This window comes from Micromys minutus (genome assembly GCF_963924665.1).
Source record: "Micromys minutus genome assembly, chromosome: 9".
NCBI classification, from domain to species: Eukaryota; Metazoa; Chordata; class Mammalia; order Rodentia; family Muridae; genus Micromys; species Micromys minutus.
This window is the reverse complement of record NC_137978.1, coordinates 20,040,193-20,059,628: the sequence shown is the minus strand read 5'-3', so window position 1 is coordinate 20,059,628 and position 19,436 is coordinate 20,040,193. Positions and strand designations below refer to the sequence as shown.

The following is a 19,436-nucleotide window of genomic DNA, read 5'->3' as shown; positions in this document are numbered from 1 at the left end:
GCTTATTTATTTTTATTGTTTCTCTAGAGGTAACCATACAAACTTAGATTATATATGTTTTAGTATATTAAAATAGGAAAAAGTGAAATATATCTTACATTTATATTTTTATAACATTTTAATTTTCTCTGAAGGAAGATTAATGTGTTCAATAGCATCACATATGTGAATAAAAGAGTATTTAAATAGTAATATCAATTACATATGTTATATTGATTTATAAACCTTAGTATGTGTCCCCTATTTTAATAGGTTAAACTTAAACTTTATAAATGTTATATAAACATCAGAGTATTATAGATCAATGAAGCAATATAGAGGCAAGTGAAATTAAAACAAAGTTCTTTGGTCTTCTATAATAATTTTTTATCATTAGAGCTATAGACATCAATCAACATAGAAAAGCATAACATAAGAATATTTCAAAAATTGTAAAATGAGAGATTATTTGGGATAAATTTGATCCTGTGAAGAATAATTATAACCAGCTGTTGCAGAAGATTTTACATAGTTTATGTTTTTAGAAGCATTTTGATCTTAAATTCTTGTAAACATTTCTTATAGGTAAATTACTTTATTAAGAAATTTATAACATACCATGCTAAGAGAGCTAATATCTAGTTTGTTTAATAGATGTTGTATGAAAAATTTAAGTTTTAATTCCTTCTTTGTGTCCTATAACATATATAAATATCCTCTATTTTAAAGATGAAGAAACTGATACAAACTAAATGTAAATGTCTGTCACAAAATTAAAGTAAATATCTTAAAATTTTAATGGCTATTTTAGGTATTAGAATATGCTTTTTTAAACAAAATTGCAGCAATTGTTCTCAAAGTCTGTTAGATAATTCTTTTTCTGAGCATTTCATGCAAGCAATGCCATTTTTGTATTTTTTTTCTATAGCAAAAATTTTTATTTTTCTGTGATCTAAAACACTTCTTGGTATGAACCTTACTCCAACCTTACTTTTGATAGTCATTTTGGAGAATTCTCTCCAAGTATAATAAAAGCAGAGCGAAATGTATTCATACTCGTGAGACAGAATTGAAGTAATGCAAACTATAAATATTATCTTCCAGTTTAGATGAGAGGTAAGTGGCCAAGAAAGTAATGAATTCTAAAGGATTAAGGCATCACTGTTAATACCTGGAGAGAGGATGATAAAAGATGCTCACTTTTGCTGTGCATATCTCTAGGGAAAGCCCTCTGCCAGGCTTCTGTCTGTAAGCCTTTGTTTTCTACTCTGTTTTTGTAGAAAAAGAAGTTGAATTTAGTTGTGTTTGTAAGATTAGGCAGCTCATAGAAAAATCTTTCAGAATATAATTCAAATCTGAATTCTTGCAGCAAACTAGAGAGAACCTTTTTTACCTATCAATTAATTGTAGATGTTCATCATGCAATAATATGAGTGAGGTTTGAAAAGTTTATATTTTATTTGATGAGTAGGAGTATTTTCTTCCTGTGTGTGTGTGTGTGTGTGTGTGTGTGTGTGTGTGTGTGTGTGTGTGGTGCCCATGAAGGCCAGACAAAGCTGTTAGAGCTTATTGAATTGGAGTAGCAGATGATTATGAGCTTCCATGTGGGTCAAACACTCGTCACTGCTAAGCAACTTCTCCAGTTCCTGAATGCTTTTCCCCCTCGCCGTCGAGTAGTTGAGTATCTCATGGGGAACAAAAACTCAGGAAGTCACTTGTTTTAGTTTGAGAAACAAAGTTCACAAGTAGTGTGGTAACATGAATATAACTCTGAAGACCAGCAGATTGGTCTTTGTGATCTGTCTATATCTAGTAAGCTATGCTGCAGAACGACTAAGCTTCTTTCTCCCCTTTCTGTATTCATGGAACCTAACATTAAATTACACTGTTCATAGCAGAAGTCCATTCTTGGTTTCTTCCCTTTGTGAAATTCCTGTGCATTGTCACATATAAATTATGGAGGTGTGACCTGAAGAATTGTTCTTACTGTGATTAATGTTCTATTTTAATAGAATATTTTTGTATATTCTTGGGCAAATACTGGTGTTGTTGATACAGAAAAATATACACATTTCTAAAATAAATGTATAAATATTTGTATGTCTACAAACAAACTGTGTAAAATGAACCAAAAATTCAATGAATGGCTTGAATTGATCAAGCAAACCCGTTCTTTCACTAGAGGGGGGAAAATGGTTTGGCTTAAGTAAGTGTTATAAAAGCACTCCCTGTTTCACGTGGCCCTTTTTACAATCCCATACCTAGATGAGAAATTTTCGAGGTATTATATCAATAGTATTTTATAAGAGTATACTTGCTTTTTGTGTTCTATAGAGCCAAGAAAATGATGAGCTAAGAGATGCCCATGAAAAACGCAAGGAAAGACTACAGATGTTACACACCAACTACAGAGCAGTAAAAGAGCAATTAAAACAGTGGGAAGAAGACAGTGGCATGTGAGTTACATAGCTCATAAAGGCATCTCCCTAAATATTCAGTGGAATGGAGAGCATTACATAGGTGTTTTAATGGCTTTTGTTTAGTTTTAGAGAAATTATTTGGTAGTCAAATTTTTACTGTGAATATTTTAGGGGAGAACATAACAAATGAAAACAGGAAGATGTGCCGGCCGTAACTATAGATTTTCTTGCCATTTACAGTGCTACTGGCAGAAGGTGATTATCAGTAGCTTAATAAATGGCTATAAGTCAAAGGAAAAACAGTTAATATCTGTATTATTGAAGAACCACTTTTAAATAAATAAAATACTGGTGTTAAAATTTTATAACACCATAGTATTTACATTTTAATGGAAAGACAGAGAAATATGAAAACTACATGTATAGTTAACCATCTTAAAACTATCTCAACCTAGTCTGCAATTTGAAGAACTTTACTATCCATCAGTTTTTTAAACTTCAGCTTATCTGAATGAATTGGCAGTCTCTGTTCAATTGCCCTGAACAGGTGTTCAGATCTTGGTTAGTTGTAAGTTGCTCCCCTGGTAACACTATCAACAGAGGGCAAAGGACTGGATGAGTACAGAAAATCTTCTTCCCTCCCACTTTGAGATGGATCCTTTAGGGAGCTGTTGATGATACACATTGGTCTGTTCTGTAGAGAAGTAGTTTCTAAATCGGCCAGTGTTTCTAAATTGGCCAGTATAGCACTTTTAGAAACTGAGAAGTTTGTTTCATATACAGAAAATGGAACTATAAAGGGCATTTGGCCTCCATTGTAGATAATTGTTGCTTCTAACCTCTTCCTTTGATGAATGGGAGATGTTTCACATTGTGTCTCGGTGTGTCTCAAAGAAGCAGTCCTAACCTCTCCTCACCCAGCTGGCATGGGAGCTCCAAGAGCTCAGTCTGCCCTTGACACAGTAACCATTAATACCAGGTCTGGATTATGGCATCTTTACCACATGCAGAAAAGATATCAGCAAATTCCAGATGAATCAATTTCTATGCTCTCTTTTTGTAGACTTACAGTCCTACAGTATATGTTTTATTACTATCCTACTAGAATAAATGAGAGAATTAAACCCCTAGGTTTATTAATATCATATGTCTGCTTAAAAGTTTGCTTTTCATGGTAGCAATTTTGCATTAGGAAATTATGATATAAGACTTTAACTTTTACATGCTTAGGTATTAGGAAAGTCATCCAAAAAGTAGTAAAATTAAATTGGTAATTGAGATTTGGTCTCAATTCATAGATAGTTACGAATTTTAAGGAATGTATAAATAAAGTTATATAGCACTTTGAATATGCAGTTTTTTACTTTAAAAATAGGACTGAAACCAGAAAAATAAAGCGAGCAGAACCTCAACAGCTTCGACAAGAAGATTCTGATGCTGTGTGGAATGAACTGGCTTATTTCAAAAGAGAGAACCAGGAGTTGATGGTTCAAAAGTGAGTTTCTTTTTAACAAATAATTGTACAAATAATATGAGATTTATTTCTGTTACTCAAAATCTTTTAAAGAAACACATTTTAAAACTTGAAAATGAAATTATCTGAGATTTAGAAATACAACCATATGCATGTATGTTTGAGTATATATGCATATATATATATATATATATATATATATATATATATATATATATATATATATATATATATATATATAATATCATGCAATAACAAGTTGCACATTTGCTAGCTCACACAGAAACTGTATAATATGATCTAGGGATTGTGTTAATTAATGTGGCTCTCATCTGTTGAGGGTGTCGTTCTTCATTAGCCTGTATTTTAGACACTGCCTTGCTTCATTTTTGGAATGAGGTGGAGAGGGGATAACCTAGCCAGCCATCCTTGTTTGATCTCCTAGATATATACGCAATGCAGAATGCCTGAGCTCTCTTGGTTCCCTGCCCTGTCCTGCTAATCCCAGCTGAGCTCATTATGGTGAGGCCTTGCTGCTGCTCTTGGAGCCAGAGCTGTCCAAGCTAATTACTGGTGGGAGCAGAGCTGCCTGTTAAGGGTCTGGTGTGGATCTGCTAACATGGTCCTTGGTAGTGACCTGCAGACGACATGAGGGAATTGCTTTCTTTCTTGCCTTGCACTAGCTGTCCTTTGGGTTTAATGCTGATCCTCTACATAGGTCTTTTAGCTGCCCCAAGTATAAAACTTGATGAAGGATACTCATATTTTAGAAAACATACAGTTTGCTTGCTTGATCTTATAATTCGCAGGCTATTACATTCAGCTTGGCAAAGAAGGAACTTCTGTCTTGTTTTATTTTGAGACAAAGGAACATTACACCAATATAATTAGCCTCTTCTTTCACTTAACTAGGTTTTTCATTTACTGAATTCTTGAAATATGAATTGTGAAGTTTTTAAGTCAGTTGTTTATGATATTGTTTAGTTTGGTACAATTTAACATCCTGTGGCATATTGTACTAAATATCATTGATTATTCTTCACTGTAAGCATAAAGCTTCTTTATTTATAATCTGTGTAACTCTTGATTCTTTTCTATATAATGATAAACTTTTGAGGAAATTACCATGTCAGATTTAAATGTATATTCTCATTTACCTCCTAAAGTACAGGTTTTTCTATTATAGCTGAAGATTAAATGCTAATAACTAGGTCTCTTACCTGAAACTTGCTTTACAGACAACATAAATTTTTGGTTCAAACATTTCTTGATGATTTTAAATAGCTTTATTGAAACAAATTCAGAAGCCATATAATTCTCCCATATTACATATAATTCAGAGCCTACTCAGAGTTCTACTCTATCATTACTGTTAGCTTTAGAACATCTTTATTACCTCTCACCTCTACAATTCACCCTTCCATCTACTTTTCCAGCCCTGAACATTTACATACTAATCTATTTTCTCTGAAAATTTTCCTAGTCACAATTTTTTCATATAATCTCTGTAGTCACATTATTTTACTAAATATTTCCAAAGCTCATCTATGTTTGAGCATGTATCAGTACTGCCACAATCTTTTGTGAATTAAGTTAAATGAGAGACCTACTCTAAGTAGCTGTTAGAGCTAAACTACTCAAGAAAATTCAGGTAGATAGATATTAATTATAAGGGATACATTTGGTTCTTGTCCTTGGTTCTACTGCAGGCGGGGGCCTTATTGATGTCTATGGCCCATGTTACCACTGAAGGCCATGTGCTGGATGTCCTTGGTCTGTACCACTGTCTGAAGCCATGTTGATATTTGTGGGCTGTGCTGTAACTAGAGCTCATGTTTGTGTGAGGGGCCCATGCTCACATCTGAGGCCATGTTGATGTCTGTGAACTCTGTTGCCACCCAAGTCCAGGCAGATGCTCTTGGTCTGTGCTGCCATGTTGCTATTTATGAGCTGCCATTGGTGTCTGTGGTCCATGTTGCTCTGGAGGAGGCCATGTTGATGTCTTTGTGCTGTGCAGCATAAAGGCCTATGATGGTGCTTGAGGTTTGTGGTACAGCAGAGTGCCAATTTGATGTCCATCATTGATCCTGCCACTGAGGACCATGCTGAAGCCCGTGGCACATGTCAACACAGGAGACCATAGGGATGTTCATGGTCTATGTTCTTGCCAGAAATCATGTAGAAGTTCATTATCCTTGGTCCTTCTCACTGTCAAAGGCAAGGAAGCTACTTTTGTGGTAGCATCGATGACTCTAGAATCCCAGTTGAGAAATGGGCACATAGAAGGCTTCTGTGGCAATCAACCTCCTTCTATAAAAAGAAAGTAATAGCCTAGACAGGAAGTTATGGGAGAAAACATTTATTGTAATAAAGATGTTGAAGTTTAGCTCTACATAATTAATGGCTTCTGACACGGGTGTGGGTGGAGTAAGACGCAGGCATTTTTAAGGGACTGGCCACCAGGAATTTGACCATAATCCAGTGAGTATATGGGCAACAGAAATTGGATGTTTTGTTGTTGTTTTGGTTTGGTTTTGGTTTCAATTGCTTTTTGTTGTTGTTGCGGGGGGAGTCATAAGGTTTGGACTGTGGGGTGAGTCTGATTGGGATGCATGATGTGAGACTCTTAAATAATCAATAAAAATGTTAGGTTGGAAAGACGATGGATTTAGAGAATATTTTACTTATTAATGATGTAAAAGCAATGTAAAGAATCTCTCTAAAGAATGTTGGAGAAGTCTCAAAGACCCAACTTATTTACCCTGCAGTGTTGTTACACCACAACAGCTCTTTGGAGAAGAGGACCAAGGTTTCCCCTCCCACTGATGTTCTACAAGGCCATCTTCTGATACATATGCCACTGGAGCAAAGGGTCCCTCCATGTGTAGTCTTTAGTTGGTGATTTAGGTCCTGGGAGTTCTGGGGGTCTGGTTAGCTGATTTTGTTTTTCTTCCTGTGGGGTTGCAAACCCCTTCAGTACCTTCTGTCTTTTCTCTAACTCCTCTACTCTCAGTCCAATGATTGGCTGCGAGCATCCGCCTCTGTATTTGTCAGACTCTTAACATTTTCATATTTAGTATTTGTTTTAGATTCTTATCTTCTTCAATGGTTTTTAAAACTGCTCTTTTGAGTTGTTGACTTGCTTCATTTAAAAAAAAGTCATTAAATAGAATTTGGCTTGAGATTAGGACAGAATTTAATTACCTACATGTTCCAAAACATATTTCTGGCATGTTGTACTAAGCAATATTCTCATCAGTGACTATTATAAATCAAAATATCGACTGTGAAAAGTGCTGAAGCTGATGTCTAGTGTGTTGAGAATGTATCTTTTGTACAGTAAGAGCACTGGGACCACAGACGCCACAGACGCTTTCCCAGCCTTACAGCTGCTACCAGGGTTCCCAGGATCCAAACCCAGCTTCCCAGGCTTGCTTGGGCATGTGCTGTCCCCTCTGAACCATTCTCCTCAGCTTTAGTCCCATAATGTATTATTTTATATTCTTATTTTCTATGTTCTTATCTTTGATGAATGTTTTTTAAGTCTGTTGTTTGTTTTAAAAATCTAGTTTGTCATTGTGCTTTCTATTGTATGTCAATTTGACAAAAGCAAGGATCATCAGAGAAGAACAAGCCTCCTTTGTGAAAATACCTCCATAAGCTCTCACTGCAGACAAGCCTGTGGAGCATTTTCTTAATAGTGATTGATGGGGGAGGACCCAACTCATTGTGGGTGGTGCCATCCTTTGGTTGGTGGTCCTGGGTTTTATTAGAAAGTGGGCTGAGCAAGCCATGAGGAGCAAGCCAGTAAGCAGCATCTCTCCATGACCTCTGGGTCACCTCCTGGCTCCAGGTTCCTGCCCCATTTGACTTCCAGACATGACTTATGTTAATAATGAGAAGTGCTGTGAGTTCAAACCTGACTTCTTTTTAATAATGAACAGTGACTTGGAAGCATAAGCCAAATGAGCCCTTCTTCCTCAAGTTGTCTTACGTCATGGTGTTTCATTACAACAATACTAAGTATAACTAAGACAGTTACTGAGCAAATTTAACAATAATTTTTACTGTTGAGCTTTAGAAGTTTTTGTTACATATATAGTACACAAATCATTTATTATTTTAAAATATTTTTTCTTATTTTGTAGGTTGCTTTCTCCTTTTCTTGGGCCATTGGAAATGGAAAATTTTAATAAAATCTGATTTTTTTATTATTATGTACCATGGCTTTGATATTATATCTAGGCATTATTTCTCTGACATAAAGCTATAGACATTTTATCCCACATCTTAAATTTTTTTATAATTTTTCTTTTTCTATTTGATTCTATTTTTCATTTAGAGCTACCCTTTTCTTAAGTTAAATATTATAGACCTACGTTTGTTTTATGGCACATATATGTCCAATAGTACCAAGAAATCGCCTTTGAACTGTTAATTATCAGTTTATTATATTTTTCTGTACTTAATACAAGACTCTTTTATTCCATTCATTTTAATTCCTGAATGTTACAAATATCATACAGTTGAAATTATTGTTGCTTTCCAAAAGGTGTTAAACTCAGGGTTAGTAATCAACTTGATTCTTCAGAATTGCTTTGCCTTGCAATAGTTTTAAGTATGAAAAAAAAAAGACTTTGAAAAATCCTGTAGTAAGAGAATCAGGTAGGAACTTTGATTGGAATTGTGCTGCAGCTTAGAGCTATTTGGAAAAGTAAAATCATTAACTGCATCGAACCTACATTGAAAAAAAAACATGTCTACATTGCTTTGATTTTTTTTTATTTTATTGGCATTAGATATATGGCAGCTTTCATGTTCTGTTTGTCACATGTATTTGTTGGCTGCTCTGGTGGTGCACACCTATAGTCCTACTTAGGAAGCTGTTGCTAGGGAGATGATGAGTCCCAGGCCAGCCTGGACTCCAGAGTGAGACACATTCATGAAAAGAAACAAAAAATCTTGTCAGATATAGAGCAGAGAATTTAAATTTGGAGGCAATTATCAATGCTGATACAATCTTTACTTTGGTGTCTAATTAAACATTGTTAAGTTGTAGAAGTAAGTTATATATTTATGTTGTCATTGTGTCGTTATCATTGTATGTGAGAGATAAATTTGCTATGGGATTTATTTTTTGCTTGTTTTATCTTTGAATCTTGTTTTTACAATTTTATATTTTTAATCTGCATGATCTTTGAGATTATTTTTGGATTGAGTAATTCTTAAGCAATTGTAAAATATGCTGTTTTCTTCCGTATCTTCATAGTTTGTGATGAAAAAGGCACTGTTTGGATAATTTTTTCTCCTGAGTATAATGCTTCATCTTTTCCTGCTTTCATAATTTATTATTTTGCTTTATTTTTCAGAAGTTTGATTCTAAGATGTCTTGGCATGAATTTCTTTGGATGTGGCTTATCTTGGATTATCTCACTTTTTAGAAACACTGGGGTACATTTGTCAAACTTCAAGGTTTTAAGTCATCATTTCTATAAATATTTTTTTAAACAGTGTGCTCCCTTTATTCTATTATTAGTATTTTAGTGACATGGACATTGGATAATCTATTGTTCCACAGATCCTGAGCCTCTGTTCACCCAGTTTTCATTGTTTCATGTCTGTATAGTTTTGGAATTTCTACTGTTGTCTTCAAGCTAATATTATAAGCATGCAGTAAATTTTTAAATTGCAATTTTAGTTGAAAAACCTCTGTTTGAGTATTCTTTAGTTTACCTATTTATTAACTATGAGTTTCTATTTAATTTATTATAGAATTGTTTCCCATTATTTCTTGGGGAGTTTTAGTTATGACTGCTTTAAAGTACATGTAAAGTAGTTTTGACATTTGTATTATGGTGATTTTAATGAGAAATGCCCCTCATAGTGTTGGCTATTTGCCCACTTGGTCCTCAGTTGATGGCACAGATGAATTTTGGGAGATGTGGAGGGAGTGTGTCATTGGAGATGGGATTGGAGATTAAAAAAAAAAAAAAAAAACACATGCCAATTCCATTTCCAGTGCAATGTGTTCTCCCTGAACCCTGGTCTGTGTTCCCAGTTACAGATGTGGGGTCTCAGCTTCCTGTTCCTACCACCATGCCTGCTGCTTGTTACGATGTCTCTTGACCATGATGGATTCTTTCCCTCTGGAACTGTATGCCCAAATAAACTCTTCTTGAGGTTACATTGGTCATTTTATCTATCATAATCACCAATATTGGAGTTGATATCAGAAACTGGCCTGTTGCTATGAAGAACGTGACATGTTAATTTTTTGGATGAATTTGGAACTGTGGACCAAAAAAGTAACTGGATCTCTAACATATAGTGTGCCATCAGCAAACAGGTAGTTTGACTTCTTTCCCTATTTGTATCTCTATAATTTCCTTCTCTTGACTTGTTTCTCCAGCTGGTATTCCAAGCACATTGTTGAAAAGGTGTGGGGATCAGTGCGCATCCCTTGTCTTGTTCCTGACTTATGTGGGATTCTTTGAAGATTTTCTCCATTTAGAATTTTGGTGGCTGTGAATTTTTCATATATAGCTTTATTGTTATTATTATTGTTATTGTTGTTGTTGTTAATTAGTTTTTGTTGTTGTTATTACTATTTTATTTTTTATTTCAAAATGATTTCTCTAGCTTTTTTGGACTTTTATAATGAAAACCTAATGTATTTAAAATATTTTTCTGCATCTACTATGATGATATTAGTGAATTATTTCTGTCCTTAAATCCATTTATGAGGTTTATTACATTGTTGACTTGTGCTGCTTTACATGGTGGACTGCCCACTGGCCAACCATACTCACCCTTTGGCAATGGGGATGAGGTGATGAGCAATCAAAGGCTTAGACTTTCACTGTATATCCATTGCGTCTTGGACATGTTTTAGTTACAAGGTTTGTATTCCTATTTGTCTTAGTTACTTTTCTGTTGCTCAGAAGGGACCTCACTTGGTTGGGATTTCTGACGCTGTGACAAAAAAAAAACATGACCTGACCCAAAGCATCAACCACTAATTAAGAAAATGTCTTACAGGCCAACCTTATGGAGGCATTGTTTCAACCGAGGTTACCTCCTGTGTCTAGTTGACATAAAACTAGCCAGCACATAATTTCATTATTAAGGCAATTTATAAAAAAAATTATTTAATTGGAGACTTGCTTAGAGTTTCAGAAAGTATTTCCATGAGCATCATGGTGCACGGCATGACAGCAGATAGACAGGCAGATATTGGAAATTGCTTAAGAGCTTAATTGTTGAGCCAAGGAGCACAAGACAGAGAGTGAGAATCAACGGGCATGATATAGGCTCTTGAAACTTCAAAGCTCATCCCCAAGTTCATCCCTCCTCCAGCATCTCCTCCAACATCTCCTCCAGCATCTCCTCCAGCATCTCCTCCAACATCTCCTCTAGCCTCTCCTCCAACATCTCTTCTAGCATCTCCTCCAACATCTCCTCCAACATCTCCTCCAACATCTCCTTTAGCATCTCCTCCAACATCTCCTCCAGCATCTCCTCCAACATCTCCTCCAGCTTCTCCTCCAGCATCTCCTCCAGCTTCTCCTCCAGCTTCTCCTCCAGCATCTCCTCCAACATCTCCTCCAGCATCTCCTCCAACATCTCCTCCAGCATCTCCTCCAACATCTCCTCCAGCATCTCCTCCAGCATCTCCTCCAGCATCTCCTCCAGCATCTCCTCCAACATCTCCTCCAGCTTCTCCTCCAGCATCTCCTCCAACATCTCCTCCAGCATCTCCTCCAACATCTCCTCCAGCATCTCCTCCAGCATCTCCTCCAGCATCTCCTCCAGCATCTCCTCCAGCATCTCCTCCAGCATCTCCTCCAACATCTCCTCCAACATCTCCTCCAGCTTCTCCTCCAGCATCTCCTCCAACATCTCCTCTAGCATCTCCTCCAGCATCTCCTCCAGCATCTCCTCCAACATCTCCTCCAACATCTCCTCCAGCTTCTCCTCCAGCATCTCCTCCAACATCTCCTCCAGCATCTCTTCCAACATCTCCTCCAACATCTCCTCCAGCATCTCCTCCAGCATCTCCTCCAACATCTCCTCCAGCATCTCCTCTAGCATCTCCTCCAACATCTCCAACATTTCCTCTAGCATCTCCTCCAACATCTCCTCCAACATCTCCTCTAGCATCTCCTTTAGCGTCTCCTCCAGCATCTCCTCCAACATCTCCTCCAACATCTCCTCCAGCATCTCCTCCAGCATCTCCTCCAGCATCTCCTCCAGCATCTCCTCCAGCATCTCCTCCAGCATCTCCTCCAACATCTCCTCCAACATCTCCTCCAGCTTCTCCTCCAGCATCTCCTCCAACATCTCCTCTAGCATCTCCTCCAGCATCTCCTCCAGCATCTCCTCCAACATCTCCTCCAACATCTCCTCCAGCTTCTCCTCCAGCATCTCCTCCAACATCTCCTCCAGCATCTCTTCCAACATCTCCTCCAACATCTCCTCCAGCATCTCCTCCAGCATCTCCTCCAACATCTCCTCCAGCATCTCCTCTAGCATCTTTTCCAACATCTCCAACATTTCCTCTAGCATCTCCTCCAACATCTCCTCCAACATCTCCTCTAGCATCTCCTTTAGCGTCTCCTTCAACATCTCCTCCAGCTTCTCCTCCAACATCTCAACCAGCATCTCCTCTAGCATCTCCTCCAACATTTTCTCCAGCATCTCCTCCAGCATTTCCTCCAACATCTCTTCTAGCATCTCCTCCAACATCTCCTTCAACATCTCCTCCGGCTTCTCCTCCAGCATTTCCTCCAACATCTCCTCCAGCATCTCCTCCAGCATTTCCTCCAACATCTCCTCCAGCATTTCCTCCAACATCTCCTCCAACATTTCCTCTAACATCTCCTCCAGCATCTCCTCCAGCATTTCCTCCAACATCTCCTCCAACATTTCCTCTAGCATCTTCTCCACATATCCTCCAACATCTCCTCCAGCATCTCCTCTAGCATCTCCTCCAACATTTCCTCCAGCATCTTCTCCACATCTCCTCCAACATCTCTTCCAGCATCTTCTCCAGCATCTTCTCCAGAATCTCCTCCATCATCTTCACCAACATCTCCTCCAACAAAGCCACACATCTTCATACTTTCCAGATAGATTTATGGTATTTTCCTGGCTTAATTTTTGGATTATATCTATAAAGTCATCTATTTCTTTTATGTTTTCCAGCTTAATTGAGTAAAGGATTTAAAAATATTCTTTCCCAACATTCTTATCATTTTTGGTGCTTCCATAGTCATTCTGATCCTCTTAGGTTAGGCTTTTTCTTTCTTTAAGTTAGTTAGAGGAGATAAGGTTTTTCATCTTGTTGATCTTCTCAAAGAACCAGCTCTTAGATTTGTTAATTCTTTATATCATTTACTTTATTTCTCTTTTGCTGATTTAAGTTCTTCTTCTATTTCTTGCTATCTGTTGTGCTTGGACTTGGATTGTTCTTCCAAACTTTTGAGTTGCATTGTTATTAAGCCATTGGGGGGGGGTCTTTCTAATTTGCTAATGAGGAAATTTGAGCTATAAATTTTCTTCATAGGGCTGTTTTAAATATGTCCTAGAAGGTTTGCTGTATTGTGTTTCCAATTTTATATAGTTCCAAGAAAGTTTTGATTTCTTCTCTGTTTTTCAAACCTTATTTTTAATGATGGTTCTTGAAAGCTTTAACCTCCCTTGTAGCCCAATGCCCACCAGAGCTAGTGGATAAGAAAGCATGTGGAAGTGGACCTGCTTGGAAGGGTTTTTTCTTTCTTTCTTTTTTTTTTTTTTTTTTTTTTTTTTGGAACAACTCCCATCTGTTGTCTGGAAATCTGCAGTTCAGTCCACAAGTTAGCAGAACGCAGCAGCTTGATCCACTCACAAACATTTCACGGATTCATGAGCAATCCAGTTTGGTAGAGTTGAATTAATAACAGTGGTGACACGACCTATCAGAGACAGCCAGGCCTCAACTTTGGCTTGAGTCAGCAGGAGGGACCAGCAGGAACACCAAGAAAAGTTCTTGGCTGTGTCTCTCCCAGAGAAGCAAATATCAGGGAAGATGTTAGACCACAAGTGTTTCACATCTAGCTGTATCAGCAAACCAAGCACTCTGTTCTTTACTCCATCAAGTCCTACTTATACCCTCTAAACACCACATGTTTCACCTTCAGCACAGGTCTTGTGCATGTGCACCCAATCATCTAAAGTCCACTGAGTCCTGAGAAATGCTGCTCAGCTAAGCAATGTAAAGCAGACCAATACATGTGTGTTGTTAGCAAAAAATCCTTCATCATGTGTCCTTTCATGTATTTGCTTTAGCAGAACATCCTCTTTGTTTCCTGTGTCTGCTTCAATGAAACATTCTTTGATGAGTCTGTCTTAGTCTTTAACCTGCATCCACTTCAGGCAACTACCTCTTCATGTGTTTGCCACAAACACCATCCAATACAACTGACTCTCCACAGAACCCTGGAGTTTCCACTTCACTTCTTTGATCCATTTATCATTCAGTAGTGAGTTGTTCAATCTCCATGGGATTGCGTATTTATTACAAATCTGTTTGCTGTTCTCCTGCATTGTGCCAGATAAGAAACAGGCTTTTTGGATTTGTAAAGGCTCATTTTCTGTCCCAGAACGTGCTGTGATTTAGGACAGTTTTCCTCAGCTGCTGGTGGAAGCTGCATTCTTTGGTTTCAGATGGAATACTCTACATGTTTGTTAAGTTCATTTGTTATACAATAACAAATCTTTATATTTCTCTATTTAATTTTGTCCAGATGACCTGCAAAGTGGAGAAAGTGGAGCATTGAAATCACATACTCTTAATGGATTTATGTGTATCTGTGTCTTTAAGTTCAGTTGTAGATTTTTTTTTTTATTAAGTTGGCCACCCTAGAGTTTGGTGCATATATATTTAGGATATTAACATCTTCTTGGTTAACTATTTACTTGATTAGAATGACATCCCTCTTCATCTTTTTTAATTATTACTATCATCACCATCAGTCACTATATTAATATTTTCATCATACATTAGGATAGTGATGCCTGCTTGTTTCCTGGTCCCATTTGATTTGAGTACTTTTGTTTCTCCTTTTACTCTAACATGGTGCACTTCTTGATGCAAAAATAGATGGGAGTTTGTTTCCAGATCATTTATTCAGTCAGTGTGTTTTGATTAAAGAATTGAGGCCATTGATATTTAAAGTTTCTATTGAAATATGTGTGTTACTTGTTACTGTGATGGGTTATTTTTGTGGTGTTGGTGTTCTCAGTGGTACTTTCTATCTTACTAATTATGATTTCATATTTTTTCACAGTCCTTCTGTACTCACTCCTTCTTTAGTCCTAAATATTATTACTTTCTTCTTGTATCTATATGGATTCTTCATTCCTTATTTTGGGGAACTTTTCTCTATGATAATCTTGTAGGTATGGACCATGGCATTCACTGGGGAGCCATCTTCCTCAACTGTGCATAAAATTTGATGATTTTTTTTCATAATATCTTATATTTCCTCTATGTTCCTTTCCTGTGGACCTTCATATATATTTCTTGCTCATTTCTATGGACTCTCTACTTTATCTTAAGTCTTTGTGTTTTCTTGATGACTTTTTCATATTTCAGGGCCATCTTTGTTTCAAATTGAGTCCTCTGTTAAATTCTGTTCTCTGACCCTGGATGGTCCTCACCTTTTCTATCAGTTTCATTTTTGTGTTTTCTTTGGCATCACTCAGGCATTTGTTTCCTGAAGTTTCTTCTTATTTTTTTCCTTTTTTATTAAATTATTTTGTTTATTTACAATCTAAATGTTGCCCCTTTCCTGGTCCTCCCTCCCCATTGCTTCTGAGTAGGTGCTCCCCCACTCCCTTGTGGTATGGTAGAGCATGTTTTGGGTATATGCCTAGGAGTGGTATAAGTGGGTCTTCATTTCTAGTGTTCTGAGGAACTACCCGATTGATTTCCAGAGTACTTGTACCCATTTGAAATCCAACCAGCAATGGAAAATCTTCCTCTTTCTCGACCCACACCAACATTAAGTGGCTAAATACAAAATTAACTCAAACAAATCAGTAGCTTTCTTTTCTACAAATGATAAGTTGGCTGAAAAAGAAATTAGGGAAACAACACTCTTTAAAATATCTTGGTGTAATACTAACCAAACAGGTAACAATATGACAAGAACTTAAAGTCTCTGAAGAAAGAAAATGAAGAATTCAAAAGATGGAAAGACCTTCCCTGCTCATAGATCAGTAGAATTAACACAGTAAAAATGGCTATTTTACCAAAAGAAATTTACATATTCCATGCAGTCCCCACCAAAATTCCAACACAACTATTCATAGACATGGAAAGAGAAAGTCTCAACTTCATATGGAAAACCAAAAAATCTAGGATAGTGAAAACTATTTTCAACAGTAAAAGAACTTCTGTGGAATCACCATCCGTGACCTCAAGCTGTACCACAGAGCAATCGTGATAAAAACTGCATGGTATTGATACAGAGACAGGCAAGTTGATCAATGGAATAGAATTGAAGACCCAGAAATAAACCCACATACTTATGGACATTTGATATTTGACAAGAAGCCAAATCCATACTGTAGACAAAAAGAAAGAATCTTCAACAAATGGTGCTGGTCTAACTGGCAGGCTGCATGTATAAGAATTCAAGTTGATTCATATTTATCACCTTGTTCAAAGCTCAAGTCCAGGAGGATCAACATAAAACAATATACACTAATTCTAATAGAAGAGAAAGTGGGAAATAGCCTTGAATGCATTGGCACAGGGGAAACTTTCCTTAACAGAGCACTAATAGATAGCTCATGATTTAAGGTCTACAATTAACAAATGGGACCTCATGAAACCGAAAGCTTCTGTAAGGCAGAGGCCATGTCAATAGAACAAATCCACAACCTACCAATGTATGAACCCTACATTTGATATAGGACTAATATTCAAAATATATAAAGAACTCAAGAAGTTAGACCCCAAGTAAAAAATGGGGTATGAGCCAAACAGAGAATTCTCAACAGAGTAATCTTGAATGGCCAAGAAGCATTTAAAGAAATGTCCAAAGTCCTTAGTTATCAGGAAAATGCAAATCAAAATGACCCTGAGATTCTATCTTACACCAATAAGCGTGGCTAAGTTCTTAATTTTATTGGGCTGTTACTCTTTGTTTTCTTTAAACTCCATGAATTCTTTGATTAATTTGATAGTTGTTCTTTGTTTCCTAGAGTTCGTTATGTAAATCTCAGTGGAAAACATTTTTATTATTAATTTATTTCCTTTCTACCCTAATTAAAGTTTCCTCCTTCTCCTCTTTTCAGTTTTCTCTCGAACCTCTCCATACTCTCTTGTCCTGTTTCTCCTCAGATAAAGGCCCTCTAAGGACCCAGTGTAGTTGATTATCTTGTCTTGTGATGTCCTTGACATCTCTATCTCCTTCATTACTTCCAACCTCGTCAATAGGACTCCCTAAGCCCCACCTAATGTTTGGCTCTGGGTTTCTGCTTCTGTTTCTATCAGTTGCTGGGTAGAGTTTCTCAGATAACAGCTATGCTAGGTGCCTGCCTGCAAGTATAGCAGAATACCATTCATAGTGTCAGGGGTGGGCTTTCTTGCATGACATGGTTTTCAACTTGGGCCAATCATCGGTTGGCCATTTCCTCAATTTCTGCTTCATCTTTACATTTTCATATTTTGTAGGCAGGACAAATTGTGGGCCTAATGTTATAAGGTTATATGGGGTGGTATTCCAGTTCCTCTGATGGAAGTATTTTCTGCTTACAATAGATGGCCATTTCAGAATCTATACCCTCAACTGCTATGGTCCCTCATAGATTCCTGAGAGTTTGCCTGATTCTTGCTTTTTGGCGAGTCCTACAGATGTCCCCTACCAATTTCCATTTTATCCCTCAGCTGCCTTCCTCCTGCCCTCTCCCCAAACCTAATTCCCATTCTTATTCCCTTCTCCAGTCCCTCTCCAAACCAGTTCCCTCTCTCCACCTACCTTTTATGAGTGTTTTCCCCTTTCTGGGTGAGATTCTAGCATCATCTCTTGGGACCTCCTTATTAAGATTCTTTTGTGAATTATAGCATGGTTATTCTATATTTTATGGTACTACCCACTTAGAAGTGAGTATATCCCATATGTTTCTTTCTGGGTCTGAATTACCTTACTCAGGATGATCTTTTGTACTTTCATTCATTTGCTTTTAAATGTCATAATGTCTTGGTTTTAAAGGACTGAATAGTAATTTCATTATATAGATGTACCACATTTTCTTTATGCATTCTTCCATAAAGGGACATGAAGCTTGTTTCCAGTTTCTGACTATTACAAATAAACCTGCTATGAACACAGTTGAACCAATGTCCTTGTAGCTTGGTGGAGCATATTTTGGGTATATGCCCAGGAGAGGTAGAGCTCTTTGTTGATGTAGAATGATTCCAAATTTTCTGAGAAAGTACCAAATTGATTTCCAAAATTTACAAATTTGATTTAAAATTTTCACTGCCATCAACAATGAAAAAGTGTTCCCATTGCTTCACATCCTGATGAATTTTTTTTGTTGAACCATTACTTTATCTCTGATGTTGGGCTTACAAGGTCATAGTGGATGATGTTTTGGATATGATCTTGGATTTTGTTTGCTGGTATTTTATTGAATATATTTTCATAAATGTGTATAAGGGAGAGTGGTCTAAAATTCTCATTCATTTTTCTGATTTTATTGGATATATTTTATTAACATTTTTAATGTTATTTCCTTTCCCAGATTCCCCTTCATATTCCCTATCCCATCACCCCTCCCCTTGCTTCTATAAGGGCGACCCACTCCCCCATGCCCACGCACCTCCCCACCCTGATATTTCCTTACAATGTAGAATCTAGCCTAGGCAGGATCAAGGGCTTCTACTCCCATAGATGCCCAACAAGGTCATCCTATACTACATGTGCAGCTGGAGCCATGGGTCTGTCCATGATGTGTACTTTTTTGGCAGTGGTTTAGTCCTTAGGAGCTCTGGTTGGTTCATATTGTTTTGATGGGGTTGCAAACCCGTTCAACTCTTTCAATTCTTCCTCTCATACATTGTGGACCACATTCTCAGTATTGTTTGTCCGCAAGCATCCACCTCTGTATTTGTCATGCTCTGGCATAACCTCTCAGGAGACAACTATATCAGGCTCCTATCAGCATGCACTTCTGGGCATCAGCAATATTGTTTGGTTTGGTGGCTGAATATGGGCTGGATCCCAGGTGAGGCAGTCTCTGGATAACTTTTCCTTCAGATTCTGCTTCAAGCTTTGTTTCCTTATTTTATTCTAAGAATATTTTTGTTCCCCTTCTAAGAAGGACTGAAGCATCCATCCTTCTTCTTGAGCATCATGTGGTCTGTGAATTGTATCTTGGGTATTCTGGACATTTGGAATATCTACTTATTATTGAGGGCATACTATGGGTGTATTTTTGTGATTAGGTTATCTCATTAGGGTATTTTCTAGATCCATCCATTTGCCTAAAAATTTCATAAACTCATTATT

The 19,436-nt window shown here is 37.2% G+C and overlaps 1 protein-coding gene across 1 annotated transcript in view; it reads left to right on the top strand.

Annotated features, from left to right (window-relative positions):
- Window positions 1-19,436, top strand: part of CNTLN (centlein) — a gene marked incomplete at its 5' end in the record, with an annotated part of 250,033 nt that overhangs the window by 116,997 nt on the left and 113,600 nt on the right. Inside the window, 2 exons of the mRNA XM_080921559.1 lie at window positions 2,314-2,435; window positions 3,775-3,894. Coding sequence (XP_080777685.1) covers window positions 2,314-2,435; window positions 3,775-3,894 — 242 coding nt within the window. The remainder of the gene's footprint in view (window positions 1-2,313; window positions 2,436-3,774; window positions 3,895-19,436) is intronic.